Genomic DNA, 20547 nt, shown 5'->3' with positions numbered 1-20547 from the left:
CTTAAGCCCAGTGAGACTGAAAAAAAAAAAAAAGTTATGTCCTACCATAACGTTCATCTGTGTTGTTCATCTTCTTTCATTCATCACTGGTGGGTTCGGTTCCGAGCCCTCGGAACCGAGTCGGCCTATTACTAAGCTTGCATCAGCCAAAAAACTCTCAAGCCAAGTCTCTACCCAGAATGTCCTTCTCCCTGTTACCTCAGATCGAGTTTGCTAAGAAAGGAAGTAAAGCCGAGGCCACTTCTACGCAAGAACCTTAGTGCACCACTTAGACCCAAAGCATCCCCCAGGAGTCTTTGGAGGAGGAACAAGGGTGGGAAGTGAGGAATGAAAGATGAACAACACAGATGAAATGTTATGGTAAGACATAACTTCTTTATCTGATGTTGTTCATCTTCTTTCCATTCATCACTGATGGGACAAAATCCCAAGCTACCTTGAGGTCCATGGGCAGCCCTTATGGAACAACATTCCTGAGTATCATTGAGCCGAAGGCAGCTCTGCCCCTTGAGACCAGGTCCAATTTGTAATGACTGATAAATGTATGAGGCTTAGCCCAAGTAGCTGCTGCACAGATGTCATCCATGGATGCCATGGAATGGGATGCTACATACGTTGCCATGGATCTAGTGGAGTGGGCTTTAAATCTGGCATGGATTCATTATGGAGGGAATAAATGACACATATGCAGTCCCTTAGCCATTTTGATAATGTAACCTTGGAAACAGCCTCTCCCATTTTGGGTCCCGAGAAGGAGACGACAAGCTGTTCAGATTTACAGATAGGTTAGGTCCTGTCTAGGTAAAACCTTAATTGTCTATGTACGTCTAAGGTGTGAAGGCAATACTCTCCTCTACTGGCAAAATTCAGAAGGAACACTGAACAAACCCATCCTTTCTTCCCAAAGTGGTTTCTGAATTCTCTGTTAACCAGTTCATTGATTTACCAAAGTGACACTCTGTCTTTGTGAAAGACCAGGTAGGGCCTATTGATACACAATGCCTGGAGCTCTAAGACTCTTCTGGCACAGATAATTGCTACCAGGAACAAAGATTTCCAAGAGAAAAACATTAGGTCACACTTAGCCGCAGGCTCAAAGGGCTTTTGAGTCAAAGACTGGAGGACTAAAGTGAGGTTCCATGGTACTATGGGCTGTTTGAGGGGAGGCCTGAGATGAGAGGTCCCTTTGAGGAAAGCCTTGCAAAGGCATAATGAAATAAGAGGGGTACTTTCTATACCACTGTGGAAGTTGGAAATTGCCGGCAGATGTACACGAACTGCAGAGGCAGAAGCTCAGTTATCAAAAAACTTAGCCAAATATTGAAGCACTGCAGTAACTGGAGCCGAATACGGTTCTAGCATTTTATCCTTGGACCAAATGCAAAATCTTTTCCATTTATCCTGATATAGTCTTCTGGTGGATGGTTTGTGAGAGGCCAGAATGATGTCTCTGACAGGTGAGGAGAGGTTAGCCTGCCTGGATATTAGCGGAAGTGAAGAAACCAAGCTGTCAGTTTGAGAGTGGACAAGTTTGGTGACTCAGCCCTTGGGGGTGAGTAATAAGATCTGGTAGAGGGTCCAGAATCCACAGCGGGAATACTAGGTGAGGCCGAAGAAAGGGGAACCAAACTTGTCAAGGCCAGAATGGGGCTATGAGGATCACCTTGCATCTCAACCAAAGAGCTTTCTTTAGAAATTGTGGGACCAGAGGATAGGTGTAGAGAAGTCCCATGGGCCAATAATGGATCAGAGCGTCCCTCAGTGACTCCCCCTGCAGGGGAAGTAGGGCAAAGTACTGCTGCACTTGGTGACTGATGGAGAGTCGAAAAGATCACAACAGGGCTGGACCCAGTGGTTGAAGATTACAGACGCCACCTCAGTGTTGAGGGACCACTCATGGGGCATAAGGCTGAATCTGCTCAGTTTGTCTGCAATCACGTTGGAGCTCCCCAGGATATGTGTTGCTATCAGAAAGCGGTTGGAAGCTATTGCCCACTGCCAGATTCTCATGGCTTCTCGACAAAGGGGGTAGGACTTGGTTCCTCCTTGTTTGTTGATATACTAGACCACTGACATATTGTCGGCTTGGACTGCAATTGTCCCAGAGAGGAGAGCCACCTGGAATGCCTGCAACGCTAACAGCATGGCCCTCAGTTCTAGGACACTGATATGCAGGTATGCTTCCGAGGTGGACCATGTGCCTTGGACAGTCTTTCCCTGAAAATGCCCCCCCCCCCCCCCCCCCGATCAGGGAAGCATCCATGGTCACAATGGCTGTGGGCTGGGAGGGTTGAAAAGGTCAGCTCCAAAGAGCTTTGTCTGACCTCATCCACCAAAGCGGGTCCTCCTTGCAGGAGTTGGTTATTTGAATCTTGTAATCCAGGGGACGACAGTTCGGGAACCATTGACACAGAAGGAGCCACTGCAAAATTCACATATGTAGGGCACTATTGGAATCGACGCAGCCATAAAACCGAGAGTTTGGAGAACGTGTCTTGCAGGGACTGATGTTTGAGAAAGAAATCACTTGGATTTGAAGACTCAATCAGTGGAGTCTGATGAGGGAGTGATACCAGACAGGACTGAGTATTGAACACTGCTCCAATTAACTCTATTTGTTGTGTAGGGATAAGATTTGATTTCTCCCAATGTATCGTTATTCCCAACAATATTGCCAGAGAGAGAGTATGTTGTAGGGCAGTTACCAGAAAATGCTTGGTGGGGGAGGTAAGGAGCCAGTTGTCTAGATATGGAAACACCCGGAAACCTTTTATTCTTAAGTGAGTTGTTACCACTGCCATGCATTTCGTGAACACTCTGGGGGCTGTAGAGAGACCGAATGGCAGGGCATGGAATTGGTAATGACTGGCTCGTAGCCGGAAGCTAAGCAGACTCCTGGAGCATTTGTCCATCTTGATGTGGTAATACCACATCAGAGAACTACAGAGTACATCCAATCTCCTTCTCTTAAAAAGGGAAGGATGGACTGAATCGTGACCATTCGGAATTTGGTTTGGGTGACAGACTTGTTTAAGCTGCTGAGATCCAAAATGGGTCTCCAGTCCCCTGTCCTTTTTGGCATGAAAAAGAATCTCAAGTAAAATCTGGATCCGTGCTGGTCTGGTGGGACTGGCTGGATGACTCTTGAGACAGCTTTATAATCTCTGAAGCTGCTGCTTCCCTTTGACTAGGAAGCACGTCAGGAAGTTTTCTTGGAAACTTTGGTTGACAAGAAAGGGGAATGGTGTAACCTCTGTCGATAGTCTTCTGTACCCAAACGATCAGTGGTGATAGAGTGCCAGGCAGCTTGGTGCAGAGAGAAATGACCCCCAACTGCTTCCAGAGGTGAGCAATCGGGTCACCCCTCAGGAGCACTGATAAGGCTGTAAAAAGAAAGAGTTCCTGGAGCCTTGGTTGCGAGGACCCCCTCTGCCTCTATAAGGGGTGTCTTCCAGAATTGTTACCCCCTCTTCCTCTGGGAGTATCATCACCACGTGTACCACAGAAAGGACCCTGAGATTCCTTATGCCACATTTTCCCACTCCTCCGATTCCTGGAGAAGGTATGTTGAGGGTTGAAAAATCGTTGGCCTACGGCAGACAGGGTTTTTCAGTCTTGCTCACACCTGGCTAGCGTGTCCTTCACCTTGGAGCAGAAGAGGGATGAAGCTTTGATGGGAGAATTCAGAGAGGAAGACTTGATGGGATCCGCGAGGTCACAGATGCGCATCCAGGCATGACGTCTCATAACAATGCCTGAACCCGCCACTCCTTCAGTTGTATGTAAGAGCAAACTCATGGATGAGTTGGATACTGATTCCACGGTTGCTGGCTGCGAGGCCACTTTGTCACTGACCTCATCACACAACTGTCCTGTGAGTGTCCCAGAGAGTTTGGAGATCAAGACCCTCGGGAGCTTCAAAAATGTGACAAATAATTCAGGGCCCTTATAGCAAAGGTTCCTGATGCATAAATACGCTTCCCAAGTCTGTCCACCATCCAGAACTCCCTGTTGGGTGGGGGAACAGCAGGGACTTTCCTCAGCAAAGTCCTTTTTCATGGCTGCCACCACCACCACCATAGCATCAACTGTCAACTCTTTAAACCAATGCGGTTTCTCAGCAGTAGGGGGCAGAATTTTGTCTGGTCTCCAGGAGATCACCTCAATGGAATCAGGGTTCTTCCACGCATGCTGCACGACGAGCTGGATGAGTTCGTCGGCAGACGGGGTCACCCAAGAGGTAGATGGCTGGACACAAAAAGCCTGCAAAAACACAGACTCAGACGAGGGGTTGGAGGGCTTCCAGTCTCCTCTCTGTTTTAACATTTCCAGGATGTCTCTGAAGGAGACATCAGGAGGCGAACATGGAGACCCTTCACCATCATCGTAATCTGTATCTTCTGTTAAGGACTCTTCAGGCGAGTCCACTTGCTTCCTCTTGCACGTCTTCTTTCGAGGGGGCTCCTCAGTGGGGGGAGGTCTCTGAGGAGGACTTGGAAGAGTGGGTACTCTGAACAGGGGTGTCCTGCAGTTTCTCTGCCTGGTGTCTCGGGGGGGGCGGTTTGTGACAGCTGCAGCTCAGGGGGCGAAAACTGGGATTCCGACATCATAGTGCCACCAGAAGGAAGGGCCCTCTCAATCACGCTGAAGGTAGGCCCACCCGGAACAGAGAAAGGCAACCTCAGGACCGGGGTCACACCCCTGCTCCGACAGACCAGCCCCCACGGGTGGAGCCTCAAGCAAGATCAGTGCGGATGCAGCCATCAGCGCTGAGGAGGGAGCAGAGGAGAAAGTCGGCACCGTACCCCGGGCCGACAGGCCCGTCCAACAATCCCCAGATTGAGGAAGGACTGGTTCGGGGGGAACCTAAGACCAAAGGGACAAACTTTGAGCCAGAGTGAGGTGCAACGTAGGCGGCGAGGTGGTGGGTTCCAAAAAGGATGTTGGAACAGAAGGCTTCGGAACTGAGATGGTCGAAGGAGGAATGTAAGATGGAATCCATGGATAAGGCAACCCAAGTCCAACAGGCAGATAGGTTTTAGAAAGTGATGGAATTCCCCTGGCTAGCAACAGCTGGTCCACAAGACGCACCACGTCGTGTTCCGAAAGGCTCCTAGTGGACCTAGTGGATACTCCAGATGGGGAGTCAGGACATTCGAGAAAAGAGCTATACGCTTGGCCCAGAAATGGGTCTAGTGGGGGTATTGGTTCCATGGTGCAATGTTTGCCTGCACCGAAGTCTCTAGTTTCGAGACCAGAAGCAAAGGGGTCAGATCCAGTGAGGTCGGTACAATGCTCGGTGTCGAAGTGGCACTTGGAGGCAAAATGATCGGTTCCAAAAAGGGAACCGAAGTCGAAGGCCGAAGTGGCTACAGGTGCCAAAGTCGAAATAGGCATAGTAAAATCTATGATCAGTGCCGGAGGAAGGATCTGTGCCAATACAGGCATAGGTATCAAAGGTTTTTGAGACGGTCGGAGCAGAGGAAGGTGGAGCCGAAGAGGCAGACTTATGCTCCGACAATAACTTGGGGACCGTAGATTTCCTAGGTTTGTTCTGATCACCCACTGTTGAAGAAGGAACAGAATGGCATCTCTTTTTGTTCTTATAAGGAGGGGATGAGATCTCCATTGCAGAAATGGCCCCTGAGAAGGGAGGCTTGAGTAACCCCTTCAAAATGAGTTTATTTTTGTGCTCATTAAGACTGCGTTGGCTGAAACTTTGGCAAATATCACATGGAGGCTGCACCGAAAAGGTGGGCCACTCCCAAACATTATACACAGTCATCATGCAAGTCACTGTTCGGTAACTTGCCCTTACAAGATGTACAATGCTTAAAGCCAGAGGTACCCTTCTTATCTGACATTTTAATAGAAAGGGCACCACAACTAACTTTATAATCCAACAATAATGAAGTCACTTTGTTCAAAAAATACAAGAAATCACAAGAAAAATACCAAAATTACAACATACTGTTTATATGAAGAAAGGGAAACACATGAACAGAGAGAAAAGGCTAACAGGTTAGGCAAGAGAAAGCAATACCAGCTATGGTATTGAAGAAATACCACAAGGGTAAGGGAAAATGCCGTACCAACAATGGTACTTAAGTTTACCAACGGTAACAATGGGTAGAGTGGAGAATATACGCTTAGATCAAAGAAGAGACACTAGAAATACTAAAGATTTAGTAAAATATGAAGATATCCAAAAACTTTTACACAAATATCAAAAAAGATTTGACTTAACTGAGAGCTCGGCTGAATCACGGCTTTACGGCTACACGGCAAACAAGATCTGAGGTAACAGGAAGGAGGACATTCTGGGTAGAGACTTGGTTCAAGAGTTTTTTTGGCTGGCGCGAGGTTGGTAATAGGCCGACTCGGTTCCGAGGGCTCGGAACTGAACCCATCAGTGATGAATGGAAAGAAGATCAACAACATCAGATGAACCGTTTAATATTTTGCATTCCCTAAATAAGGTTACTTCTTGGATGAATCATGCATAAAACCTCACCAGATAAGCAATATAGTCTTCTACCACAAAGTAGCAAAATAAACTTTTAGGATAATAAGTAGTTACTGTCATGCCATTGGCAAGACGGAAATCTCCTGTTTTGTAGATCATAAAAAAATGCTTAGAACTTGCAATACTAAGACTAGTTATAAGTAGATGTTCATGCTGGGTTGCACCACAGTGAGCCCACAAATTCAAAATAGAGGCAAATATGTTGGTAATTTTTCAGACTATTAAACCAAGCATACAGTTTTCAAGTTGCAGTGCATGCTGGCATGCAGATCTTGTAGTTGTCAGAAATCATAAATTCTAGCTACATTCTAGACAAAACTAGACCGTTTTGGATCCCTTCAGTATCAATAAAATTCCTCTTCAAGAATGCAACCTAGAAAAACAAAAACATGGCCCTAAAATCTCACTCGGGGCAAAAACAAAAATGAAGAATGGAATGGAATACCTCTATTGTAGCACAGTCTTCATTATGTTCTATAACCCAAGAGTGAGTGATGTATCTGAAAAACATGTCAACATCTTAATACTCCCTTCCCCCTTCTATGCTGGCATAGAAATGACAGCTGCCTGCCAGTTTAAATATAGCACAGTCTGCAGCACAGCATCAAAGGCAATTAGTCAAGCAGGTTCTAGTTTAAATATGGAACTACTACATCATAATAAGATTTCCACTTCTGGTTCAAAATCTTGAGTAGTCACTAAAAGTTATCAGGTCTCACCTTCAAAGAAGCTGGATGTTCCAAAAATGGGTTTTATGCGTGCTTTTGCCTTCTGTTTCACATGGTCTGGATTTTGCTGCAGTACACTGTTTTCTTGCACGGTGTTACAAAAGGCAGTAGAATATATGGACTGAATCTCCTCTTTTATGTCAGAGATATGACAAGAAAGTTCACAGACTTTTTGCTCCATTACATGAGCCTTTAACTCGAGAGCATTTAACATGCTACTAATAGCATCAAGCTGCTTATCCATTACCCGAAAGGACCACTTAATGTGTTCAATTTGCTGCTGTAACAAAATGTACAACTTCTGGACTACAACTTCTGAAACATGTACTGGAGAGGTTATTCCATAGTTTCTGTCTGCAATGCTTCATTCTTCCTTTCATTTTTGATAATTTTTGCATTTCAGTGACAAATGTTCTTAATCTTGTTTATAATCCTGGTTACAAAAAAAAAAAAACTTCCTAAGGAAATTTCAAAGCTTTATAGCATCTATACATAATTATCTGAAGTTGCTCAAGGTTCAGGCACTGGCAGGTTTGCTGGGAATCTTGAAAGTCTGCTTACATTTTTTTAATCCAAGGTCAGCCCAAGTCTTTTTTCAATAATATAAGAAAGTATCAGTGCTTTGCTTCTCATAGATTCCTAACGGCCTGGAACGTACGAGTATATTCAGTGTATAAACAGAATTTACTTTCACTGACCATACATAAAATGTAAAATGATCTGCTTTAATCAAGTTACCTTTTTCATTAAAGCAACAGTGATTTAAAGACTATTGCACTTTTCATCAGTGTAAATGAAAATACAAAATCAATAATCCTGTCAATCTCTGGGATTTAAATGAATTTGTCCAGAATACAGTCTGGTCTGGTACTGGCAAACTGCCACACAGCTATCTGACATAAAGAACAGCTGACAATCTTCAATTAAGCTGCACTTCCCATCAGCTCCTTTTGACGGTAACAGACATCTTAATGCAAGTAAGAAGACCATCTAGTGAAGAAAATTATCAGATAAGAACCCTTCAAGGATATAACATTTCTGAAGTTTCCATAAAACCTCACTGATGAGGTTATGAGCAAACAAATCAATACACATTACTAAAAGGATCTCTAATAGAAAAGATTCTGTTTCGTACTAACCAGTCCAGAACAAATGCAGTAATTTGTTTCTGCATGTACAGAGAAGCTTAAGCATACACCTATAACCAAAAAAAGTTTTGCTTTGCTTAGCCAAACAATTAAAACACCATTTCCATTATCCTGATGGTCCTGAAAGGCAAAACAAAAAAATAAGTCAGTCAACACATTTAGCTACACTAAATGTGAGCTACAGCTTGGGGCATGATTTTAGCAAACGAAAACTGACCAATTAGATTTTGTTATCTGTGTATCAAACGTGCACTATGCAAGGAAGCAAATCAGTGCAGACCGCCTAGACCCTACAATTAGTCACAGATCCCTTCTCTCTCATAGCCTTCAAAGGCATACTGGCAAACACCTTGTCTCACACACACTCCACATTTCCTGAACAACAAAAACACAGATAATATCTTCAAAAACATAAAAAAAGGACCATCACTGCAAACCTCCTGCCGGACGCTCCAACCCTATAACTGGACGTTCTATACATTATTCACAATGCTGCACACCCTACTCTGAGCTCTCCCTTTACTGCCTACCAATCAGAGGATTAGTGAAAGTATTAACATAAAAGGAAACCCTACAAATTCACCTAAGAGGAATTCCACTGGGAACCCCCTGCAGGACACTCCAACCCTAGAAATGAAAGTTATATAACTTACTCACTCAATGTATGTACAAACTGTACTGCTTAACTAAGCTCATTTAGTTGTCACTTACAGCCAACTGCTCCTCATACATCACCTCTGCCTAACCTCAACCCCTCTAACTCCCTAGCTGTCTTGTCTCTTTAACCCATGTCTTAACTATTTTTCCTGCCCACCTTCTCTACTGAAGGAACTTAAAAATAATCCCTTTCTGCTTCTCGTAACTTAGTTGACCTCTGATCTGCAACCAACTGTAACTTGCCTCTTCTCACTCAGCTGCATCTTACCACCCACTCCCAGTAACTCTTCTTGTTTATATACTCACCTTTACTTTATTTCTTATTTCTCCACAGGACTGTAACATTTGCCGCCCCGCACCACTCATACCCTACCCTCATTGCTAGCCTATCACTCTAACAAACTCACCTGATTTTCCGATCAGAACTTCTACATGGCTGGGGCCAGCCCCTCAGGATACCTGCTTCCTACCCATACACCTCTCTATCCCTATTTCCTTCGCACCCATTTTCTGCGCTATGATCCTTATTCTCTGCCCTCAATTCCCATGAAGCACTACACTGTTTAAATTGACATCCTGAGTTTGATGCTCTTTCTTTCCTCCTCTCTTCTACTCTCGGCCCACTCCAGACTTGCAATGGTGATGTACAAATGCCTTATTTATTCCTGGCACCACGGTTTTAACACATATTGTTGTAATTCAGTAAGTTGTTTTGTATTGTGTTTGCATCCTCTGCTAAGATTTTACCTTATGTTTTGATCTGAAGTAGTTAACTTCATTGGATCAGCAACCTGTGGGGTATCGGATCCATCCTGGATCCGAGCTGGCAGCTTTCCAAGCTAGAGATCCGAGCTCCAAGCTCCTCCCCCTTACCCATAATACCCTGCTACCTCCCTCCAGTCCTCAGATCTAGTTTGCCGCGACTTCTATAAACACAAGTGACGAGCTCCTGGCTATTAGGTAAGAGAAAGTGTAGGAAATTGCTCTAAATTTTTTACCTTATTTTGCAGTTAAAGTGTGTGTGTGTGCGTTTTAGATCCCTTGGACTAGTTTAATTTAGTTTAGTTTATTTTTAGTGTATTCCCCTTCCCCTTATCTGTGTGTTAGGGAGTGTGATTGTGTTCGTCATGGCCGAAGGCCCTAAGGCCATTTTTTTCCAAATGCTCTGAGTGTGGTCATAAGCTGTCCCCAGCCGATGGCCACACTCAGTGCATTCTTTGCCTGGGGGTTGCTCATTTAACATCAGGCTGCCAGATATGTGCTGCCTTTAACCCCTGGGCTCTGAGAGACAGGAGGAACAAGTTAATCCTAGCGGGTCATTTACCCACGGATTCTACTTCTTCCTCCTCTCCCTCAGTGGCGCCAGTCGTGGCTGCGGCTGTTCAGCCATCAGTTCCTCCTCCCCTGGCTGGGACTCAACCTCCCACTGTATCCCAGGGAGAGGGGGCTGTATCCCAGATAGAGGGGGACTCTGCTAAAAAAGAGAAGAGACACAGAGAGAGGGAGAAAGAGAGAGACAAAGACAGAGAAAGGTATAGGAGCCACAAGCGGCGGGCCGACTCAGCCCCTTCGGCCCCACTGGCTAAGCAGCTCTGTTCCCCCTTGAAGGTCCCCGGGTCCTCCTACTCTCGGCTCCATTCCCGTTTCTCTCAGGAGGAGGAGTGTAGGCCACCTTCAAGGTCATCCAAGCGGCCTTCCCGGCCAGCCTCGGCGGCCTCTTCTAGATCTAGGAGGAGCCTTTCCAATGCAGACATGGACCGGATGATGCATCGCTTCCTTCAGGCCCAAATGCAGACAGGAGTGCTCTTGCCTCTCCCCCCACCTCCGAGGGGGAGAGGGGCCCCCTTCTTTGCTCCCATTGCTCCTTCTCCAATCCATTATCGGGTTTTGGAGCCATCAGATCCGAGTAGCCTCGGAGCCAGGGAGTCGGCGCCGATAGTAATCGCTACTTCGACGCCGGCCTTACCTTCGAGTTTATCGGGTCCTTTTTCGGATCCAAGCTTTCGGGGCCAGGAGCCGAGCCTCAGATCCACAGGCATATGTGTGTCTTCGGCTCCGATGCAGTCAGAGCACACTTCCCTTTTGGGCCCGATCGCTTCGGCGCCGACCCACATGTCGGATCTAAGGGGGCTGCTCTCGGATCCCAGGGAGAGTGGTTCACTTTCGGCTTTCGACGTGGTGGAGAGGGTGCTCTCGAAGGGTTCGAGGTCCACGGCTCATGCTACAGATCCACCCACCATTCCCTCTCAGATGGGTTTGTCTTCCATCAGCCGGCCCCAGGGACAGCCTGCATCTACGCCCCAGCTAGTTCCTGTAGAGGAGCATGACCCCAGTGGCGAGCCCTCCTCGGACAGTCCCGCCGAGGAGGTCCTTCACAAATGAAAGTGTAAAAGGAGGCACTTGGACTCCCCCGGGTCCCTCACGGAAGACACTGACTTGGAGGAGGGGGAAGGTTACCCCAGGTCACCCCCAGAGGACGTCTCCTTTGGAGACATTATGGAGATGCTGCGCATTAGAGGGGGGTGGTCGGCCCAGAAGCCTTCCTCGGATGAGTCAGTGTTTCTGGAGGCGTTTGACGCAGGCCCGTCTACCTCTTGGGTGTCCCCTCCGGCTGACCCTCTGGTAGACCTAATTACTACCAGGGCATGGAAGGAGCCGGACACTGTGGAGCCAATCCCTAGGAGACCAGATAAGATCCTTAGTCCCCCCGACAGACAAGACAGCGTGGAGTAAAGGTTCCCCGGTAGATGCCATGGTGGTGGCGGCTGCCACCAAGAAGGAACTGGCGCAGGATAGTACCTCGGTCCATTCTCCCGACAAGGAGTCTCGGACGATGGATTGCATCAGAAAGCGGATGTTTGCTTCAGCCACCTTTTCCATAAGGGCGCTGAATTACTTGGCACACGTGATTAGGCTTCAGTGGGATCTTATAAAAGATTATGCTGGTTCTCCCCCTGAGTCCATGGCGGCCGAGGACAAACTAACTTTCTCAGCTCGCATGGCCACTCTAAAATCGATATTCTTCTCTCCCATGCCATGGAGGGGGCGGCTAGAGCCAGAGGAGCAGGTATCGCCTTACGGCGTCACGCCTGGCTCCGACTTTGCAGAACCCTTCAAGGCGTCCTTTGCGAATGCTCCCTTTGATGGTTCTACGCTGTTTGGCAAGACTGCCCGCGATACGTTGCTCCAGAGTGAGAAGGACGGGAAGACACTGTCTGCTGTCGGAATCCGCTTCTCGGCTCCTCAAAGGTCCTTTTCCAGGAACCAGAGAGGACAAAAGAAGATGTGGTTCCGGAAGTCTCAGCAGTCCCGTTCCGCTCCGGACCCTTCATCCTTCAGAGGCAGGGGAGGACAAGGTGGATGCCGGCCCCGAGGCAGAGGGGGGCCGAAGAATTTTGGGTCGAGGGAACCCTTCTCCAACTGACCCACGCAGCAACCCTGAGGGGTTGCCCGACTGCTCCTCTCTGGAGGCAGTTGGGGGGCATTTCTCAGAACAATTAGCACATTGGGAGTCCATCACTACAGATCGATGGGTGCTCTGAATAATATCCAGAGGTTACTCTATCCCCTTCATAAATCTTCCCCCTCGGTTGAGGTGCCACCCCGATGTTCCACCCAGTCAGAGGTAGGCGGCGGCTTCAGAAATAAAGAAGCTGCTAAGAAAAAAGGCCATCCAGCACGTCTCCCCAGGACAGTCCGGTTCGGGCAATTACTCCAGGTTCTTTTTGGTGCCAAAAAAGACCGGGGACTTAAGAACAATTCTCGACCTGTCTATATTGAACCTGTTCATTGCCAAGGAGAAATTCCGGATGGTCACTCTTCAATCTATTCTCCCCCTTCTGCAGGAGAATGACTGGATGTGCTCCATAGACCTCAAGGATGCGTACTACCACATTCTCATGGACAGGTGATCCAGGAGGTTTCTCCGCTTTCAACTGGGGGCCAGTCATTATCAGTTCAGGGTCCTCCCTTTTGGCCTCACCACAGCCCCCAGGGTGTTCACCAAGGTCATGGCCATTGTAGCGGCCCACCTGAGACTTCAGGGAATACAGGTCTTTCCATACCTGGACTGGCTCCTCGCCGCTCCCACCAGGCATCTACTATGCTCAGCAAGGGATTGCTTCCTACTCTTGGCCTGTCAGTTGGGGATCACCATAAATTACAAAAAATCATCCCTTCAGACTGTTCAGGTCCTGGATTTCATAGGGGCCAGAACAGACACACTTCAGTCCAAGGCCTTTTTGACAGCAGACAGGCTCCACAGTTTAACTCTCCATGCCTTAACACTTCTACAATCTCCGGCTCCACCAGCGGAATTAGTCCTGAGAGCCCTAGAGTCCATGGCAGTGGCTATCAACCTTTCACCCCCTAGCCCGCTTGAACATGAGGGTTCTTCAATGGATCTTACAGGTCCAGTGGTCCATCCTTCGACATCCGTTGGACTCCCCGATTCCCCTCAGCAGAGTTTGCAGAGACTCCCTACTTTGGTGGCTCCATTCCCGAGAGCTTCGGGAAGGGCGACCGTTTTTGATGCCTTAACCCCAAGCCACGGTGACCACGGACGCTTCTCGCCTGGGGTGGGGGGAGGCATTGCATGGGCAGAACTGTCCAAGGCACGTGGACTCCAATAGAGACCGTTCTGCATGTCAATGTTCTGGAGATGAGGGGCGGTGCTTCTAGCGTTGCAGGCTCTCCATGCCCTTCTCCCTCCGGGGGCTATTGCAATTCAGACAGACAACATTTCGGTGGTCTGGTACATCAACAAACAGGGGGGGACCAGGTCTTACCCTCTTTGTCGAGAGGCCATGAGTGTTTGGGAGTGGGCGATATCCACCAACCGTTTTCTGCTAGCAACGCACATTCCGGGTCGGTCCAACATTTTAACGGACAAGCTGAGGCGAACTATCCTCTTGCCTTATTAGTGGTCTCTGAACTCCTTAGTAGCGAAACAGATCTTCCTCAGATGGGATCAAACTTGCTGCGATCTCTTAGCATCGCCTTCAAACACAAAGTGCAGCGAGTTTTTCACTCTAATTCCCCCGCAGGGGAAGAGCCCCAGAGACGCTCTAGTTCATGCTTGGCCATCCGGTCTTCTTTATGCTTATCCTCCTCTCCCATTAATGACAAAATTCTTGCAGAAAGCTCGTTGGTTGGGGGCAAGCTTATCCTCATAGCCCCATTCTGGCCTCGTCAAACCTGGTTCCCGTACCTACGGTCTCACCTCATAGCTCCTCCTTGGATCTTGGATCCCATTCCAGATCTGATTTCTCATCCTTCGGGATTGAAAACCCCGAATCTGGATGACCTCAAGCTCATGGCTTGGTTGATCCAGCTCCGTTAGTGGCTAGGACTCCCAGTATCTCGTCCACCGTTAAATCCATCCTGGTGGTGGCGCATAAGCCTTCTACCAGGAAGGTCTACAACAGTAAATGGAAACGTTTTTCCAACATAGGGATTTGGACCCTTTTATGGCACCCATTCCAGTAGTACTTGAATTTCTCTCTCACATTTTCCATCAAGGGGCCAGTTCTTCTACTGTGAAGGTTCAAATGGTGGCCACTTCCACATCGGGGACAATCTTGGGACCTTGGCATCCACTAAGATCTGTAAGACTTTCTTAAAGGGCACCTTTCTTTTAAGACCTCCTGTCAAGAATGCGGTTCCTCCATGGGACCTAACCTTAGTTCTTCAGGCTCTAACTGGTCCACCATTTGAGCCTGCAGCTTCTGTTGACTTAAAGTTCTTGTCCTGGAAAACTGCCTTCTTAATTGCTATTACCTCAGCTAGAAGGGTATCTGAACTTCAGGTCCTTTGTATTAACCCCCGTATCTGGTCTTCCATAAGGACAGAGTATCTCTCGACTAATCCTTCCTTCTTACCTAAAGTGGCTTCAGAGGCTAATATCAACCAATCCATTAATTTGCCTGTTTTCTTCCCTAACTATCAGAACAAAGGGGAGTACAGACTGCATTCATTAGATGTGCATAGACAATTGTGCTTTTACTTGCACAGGACGGCTGCCTCATGCAAGTCGGAGCAGCTCTTCGTTTCATTTGCTAAGCCATCCTTGGGTAAACCAGTAACGAAGGTGACTCTAGCTAGATAGATATCCCACTGCATCTTGCTTACATAAAAAATTTCTGGTCGGCCGGAGCCCTTGGGAGTTCATGCTCACTCTACCCGTTCTATGGCTACATCTGCCGCGTTTTGGTCAAGAGTTCCCTTGGATGACATCTGTTTTGCGGCTACTTGGGCTTCTTCTCATATCTTTATTTCACATTATAAACAAGATCTGATATCCAGAGAGAGGGCAGCCTTTGGCTCTGCAGTGCTCCAGAATATTCTTCCTTGAGGACCTCCCAAGTTTTTTGGTAGCTGGGGACTCTGTCCCACAGGTTGCTGATCAAATGAAGTTAACTACTTCAGATAAAAAAGTTATGTACTCACCATAACGTTCCATCTGAGCAGGTAACTTCATTTGTCAGCAACCGACCCCCCCCCCCTCCTTCCCCCTAACCTGTTTTTTCATTACCTGAATGATAGAATGTTTTAGTTCTGGTATGCATCAGGTTAGGATGTTCAGGTATTGTTTGTCTTGATGTTGTCTGATAATTGGGCAAACTCGATATGAGGACTGGAGGGAGGTAGCAGGTTATTATGGGTAAGGGGAGGAGCTTGGAGCTCAGATCTCTAGCTTGGAAAGCTGCCGGCTCGGATCCAGGACGGATCCGATACCCCACAGGTTGCTGACAAATGAAGTTACCTACTCAGATGGAACGTTATAGTGAGTACATAACTTCTTTTTTTATGTTACAAACCTTAGCCTGTATCCTATTTTGATTGTAGAGCTAACTACTTACTAAGCAATCTTGTGCAAATGTAGCTTCTGTAACCTGCCTTTTTCACTGAATGTATATATTCACCATAAAGTCATGACTTTACGTCACGGTAGCTACCTAGTGAGCCCGCATTGACGATGCTGAATGTTGTCAGTTCGTTAGTTGACTCCCAGATTTTATAATTTGTTGGAAAACTACTGCTGACTGCTATCATTGTACACTAAAAGACTCATCCTATGCTCACTTGCAAGACAACAGGACCTACTGGTTCTTTCTGATGCTGAACTCTGTATGGGCCACCTCTCATTAATGAGCGCTAATTTCCATTAGCCACTGACTGCGCCCAATATCAGTAAACCACCCTTGCTATTCATCTGTGTAATCCTCTCCTAGATCACCTATTTCTGTCCCAAGTTGGGAAATACACTATTCAGTGAAAAAGCATAGTCTAAGCTCTCAGCCATCAGTGGTGGCCTCTCCAACATATCAGTAATTCTATCGATCAAACCCTAGTCTTTAAGCTTACACTATAAGCTCACGAGAGTAGTTTCGGCTGTAAGTCCTCAGTGTTGGCATTTCCAACATACACTAATTTTATCGTTCCATCGCCAATCCTTTAAGATTGCTAGAGTGACCTGTGGATGACAGCACAGTCCTACATCTATCTGAATATATCCTAACTTACTCATCTTAGAACCTCAGGGAGTTACATAATTTGGCTTAACCCAATCCACTCCCCCTTGCTGGCTTGCTCAATGTTGGTTACAGACAATTACTGCCCCTCTGACACAGTTGTGCTGCTCATAATAGTTACTGCATATTAATTGTAGTATAGCTCATTACCCACTGTTCATTCAATGTTTGAGACCCTATCAGCTCAGTATAATGTCATATTTGCCCCTCTAGATGGCGCTGCATACTATGTTAATCTGACAGCTAGATACTATGTTATGCTTTGCATTTTAGATCTGACTACTACTGCAACCGTCTCTGCATGATATGTTATGCCAATTTGACTGCCTCAATTGTAGTCTGCTACTTGTTAGAAATAGAGAAAAAGTACAGTTGTGTACACTTACCATAAATGTAGAAGTTAGAGTGTATTCACTGTTGGAGCAGACGCCATTTTCTTCAGTTTTTCTTGCCCCAGATGTCAGGTGCTCCCAAAAAGGTAGGCTAAAAATATGCCAATAAAAAATGCATGCACCAACATATATAATACCTTCATCTACAAGCAAATACACCACATAGGTTGTATAGACTAGAGAAGTGTAGATAAGTTGCATCAAAGATATGGGGGATGGTGGGTGGGTGGGTAACCTGGACTGCAACAGTGAATACACTCGAATATCTACATTTATGATAAGTGTACACAATTGTACTATGTTCTTCGTGTTTCACTGTTGCAGTCATTACAATTGGGTTGAATCCCAAAGCTAATGTTGGGAGGCTGGAGCTAAATAGCATTAGGAGCGGCTATGAGGCCCTGCAGAACTGCAGTGGCAAAGCCTGCCCTGGACTTAGAGTAGAGTGGTAAATGATAGAGCTTTGTAAAGGTGTGCACTGAACTCCAGGTAGCAGCCACTAAAATGTCTTTGGTTGGTACTCCCCTGAGGAAGGCTGCTGAAGTGGCTGCTACTCTGGCTTGCCATGTTGTGAATGGCAGGAACGAATGCAGTGGCCTATCCACTTTGAAATAGTCTGCTTTGAGATAGCCTTTCCTTGTGATCCTGCAGCATATGCCACTAGTAATTGCTCTGTCTTTCTGAAAGCTTTGGTTCTGTTCAAATAGAAACGTAGCTGTCTGTGTATGTCCAAAGAATGCAGAATTCTCTCCCCTTTATTCTGTGGGTTTGGATAAAATGTAGGCAGATGAATAGTTTGGTTAAGGGCCACACTGGACACTACCTTAGGCATGAATGTCGGGTTTGTCCACAGAGAAACCCTGTCTGGATAAAAAAAATTATAAAAGGTTCCACAGCCATGAGTGCCTGTAGCTCTGAGACTTGTCCTGCAGAAGCTATTGCTAGGAGCAGAGCTGCTTTCCAAGATAAAAACTTTATATCAGCTGTAGCGGCTGGCTTGAAAGGTGGCAGGGTGAGTTTTTCCAAGACATAATTGAAGTCCCATGCAGGTATTGGTGATCTCTTTGGAGGCCTTAAATTTTTGGCCCCTCTGAGGTACTGCCTTAATAAAGGATGAGAAAAGATTGGTGGCTCTGTATTGTAATGAGCCGAAATGGCAGAGGCATGAATTTTTATAGATGAAAAAGATAGGCCTTTGTCCAGCATCTCAGTCAAGTATTGCAAAATCTGAGGAATGTTTGGTACAGCAGTGTCACTTCCTTGTGCCTGGTTCCAAGCACAGAATCTCTTCCATTTTCCAGCATAGGATTTGCTAGTACTAGGCCTCCTGGCCTCCAAAATGACATCCATCACTGCCTGAGTGAGAGGTGTGTTTTGTATGACTACATTATCCGCCATGCTGCCAGATTTAAGGTCTTGAGTTGGCTGTGCAGGATCTGATTGTTGTGCTGGGACAGTACGAGGTAAGGTCCAGGCTGGGCATTGAGACAAGTTCCTTAGGATTGGATACCAGTACTGGCGTGGCCAGTCTGGGGCAATCAGAATCATTTTTGGCTTCTCCTGTCTGACCTTTAGGAGTACCTTGGGGAGGAGAGGCAGAGGAGGAAAGGCATATACGGTTAAGTTTTTCCAGCTGAAAGACAGGGCATCCACTTTCCATGCTTGTCTGTGATAAGTCCTTGTGCAGAATCTCTTTAATTGGTAGTTGTGAGGTGATGCAAATAGATCTATGTCCGGGGATCCCCATTTTATTGTTACCATGCTGAAGACTTGTGGATCCAATTTCCACTTGTGAGGATCCATGAGGTTTCTGCTTAGTTCGTCTGCCAGAGTATTTACCTTTCCTGGCAGGAATTGTGCCTGCAGATGTACTTGGTAAGTCAATGCTGTGTCCCACAAAGTCATGGCTAGTCTGCAAAGGGGGTAAGAATGAGTGCCTCCCTGCTGGTTTATGTACCACATGACCATGGTATTGTCTGTCTTTATCTGTAGTTGTCCTGGATGAAGTAGGTCCTTGAAGGCTGTCAGGGCATTTTAAACAGCTAGCATCTCTTTTTGATTGATATGCAAATGCATTTGATTTGCGGACCATATGCCTTGAATACATCTTCCTGCCATGTGGGCTCCCCAGGCATAATCCAATGCATCTGTTGTTAAAGTCTGTGTGGCTGGGGGTAGAGTGAATGGCTGTCCCTTGTTCTGGTGACAGGCCTTTGCCCACCATCGAAACTCCTGTTGCAGGCAGGGAATGAGAGTAACTATTGTTTCCAGGCTGTGGCAATGTTGAGTCCAAACACTTTTTAGGTACCATTGAAGTTTCCTCATATGCAGTCTTGCATATGGAATTAGTAGAATGCAGGATGCCATGAAGCCCAAAGCCTGCAGAATTTGTCTTACAGATAACTGGGCCTTTGTTGCCAACAGTTTGAAATAGGTATTCAGTTGTCTTTGTTTGTCTGGCATGAGATAAGCCATCTGGGTAGTTGTATTTAAGCTTGCATCCTGGAATATTATCTCTTGAGAGGGTACTAGTTTTGATTTCTGTTCGTTGACTGTGTACCCTAGGCATGGTAGTAATCTCTTTACAAACACCAGATGCTGTAGTAGAATGTCCTTGTTCTCTGCTTGAATGAGGCAGTCATCCAAATAAGGATATATTTGTATTCCTCTTTGTCTGCAGTATGCAATTACTGGTGCCAGGCACTTTGTGAAGACCCTGGGCGCAGCAGATAAGCCAAAGGGCAGTGCAGAGAATTGGTAGTGCATTGAGCCAGCTTTGAATCTAAGGTATATTCTGCATGTTTGCCTGATTGGAACATGCAGGTATGCCTCTTTTAGATCTAAAGTCACAAGCTAAGCCTTCTTGCCCAACATGGGCAGAAGCTGCTGTAGAGTCAACATTTTGAATTTTGGAATATCCAGATATGTGTTTAGAATAGATAGGTCCAGTATTGGTCGCCAGGCTTTGTCCTTTCTGGGTACCAAGAACAGTCTTGAATAGAATCCTTGTCCCTGCTCTTGCTCTGGCACTTGTTGAATGGTCCTCATGTCCATGAGGGATGAAACTTGTTTTTGTGCCTCTGCCCATTGATTGCGTGGCAGGTCTGGCATACCAATTAGCCCTGGCAGGGTGTGAAAATGGAACCTGTAGCCTTGTGAAACTATATTTAGAACCCATTTGTCCTGGGTGATCATGTGCCAATTTTGTGAAAAAAGTGCTAGTTTTCCCCCAAAAGGGGCTGCCAAAAGATAAGTGCTTGGTGCTGGAAGGGGAAAGTCATTGAGACTGTTTCCTGTATGACTGATTTTTCCTCTCCACTCTTGGAGGTAGAAGTACCTCATTGTTTAGGCCTGTATGAGTCTTGGGCTGTGATCTGCCTCCGGGACATCTGTATCTGCCTCTTTGTGGTCTATCTGACACTGGAAAGGACCAATTCTTTGTAGGCCAGTTTCTGCTAAATCTGGGAGGCTGTACCTGCAAGAAATCCTTGACTGTTTGCATAGATTTATCTTTGTCCTCCATTTTCTTCAACACCTCTTCTGCTTTAACACCAAACAAAGTAT

General features: G+C 46.5%; 1 protein-coding gene across 2 annotated transcripts in view; it reads right to left on the bottom strand.

Moving 5' to 3' along the window:
- TAPT1 (transmembrane anterior posterior transformation 1) overlaps positions 1-20547 on the bottom strand; it is a 1296801-nt gene that overhangs the window by 1110440 nt on the left and 165814 nt on the right. Inside the window, exon 1 of one of the 2 annotated variants that reach the window (XM_044062199.1) lies at positions 7246-7623. The exons of the other annotated variant lie outside the window; for it this stretch is intronic. Coding sequence (XP_043918134.1) covers positions 7246-7498 — 253 coding nt within the window. The 5' untranslated portion in view covers positions 7499-7623. Of the gene's footprint in view, positions 1-7245; positions 7624-20547 lie in introns of those variants that run through there. 2 annotated transcript variants of the gene reach the window in all.

The sequence above is a fragment of the Protopterus annectens genome, chromosome 2.part1 (assembly GCF_019279795.1).
Source record: "Protopterus annectens isolate FY-2018-M chromosome 2.part1, PAN1.0, whole genome shotgun sequence".
In the NCBI taxonomy this organism is placed as follows: Eukaryota; Metazoa; Chordata; order Ceratodontiformes; family Protopteridae; genus Protopterus; species Protopterus annectens.
This window is presented reverse-complemented; position numbering and strand designations above follow the sequence as displayed.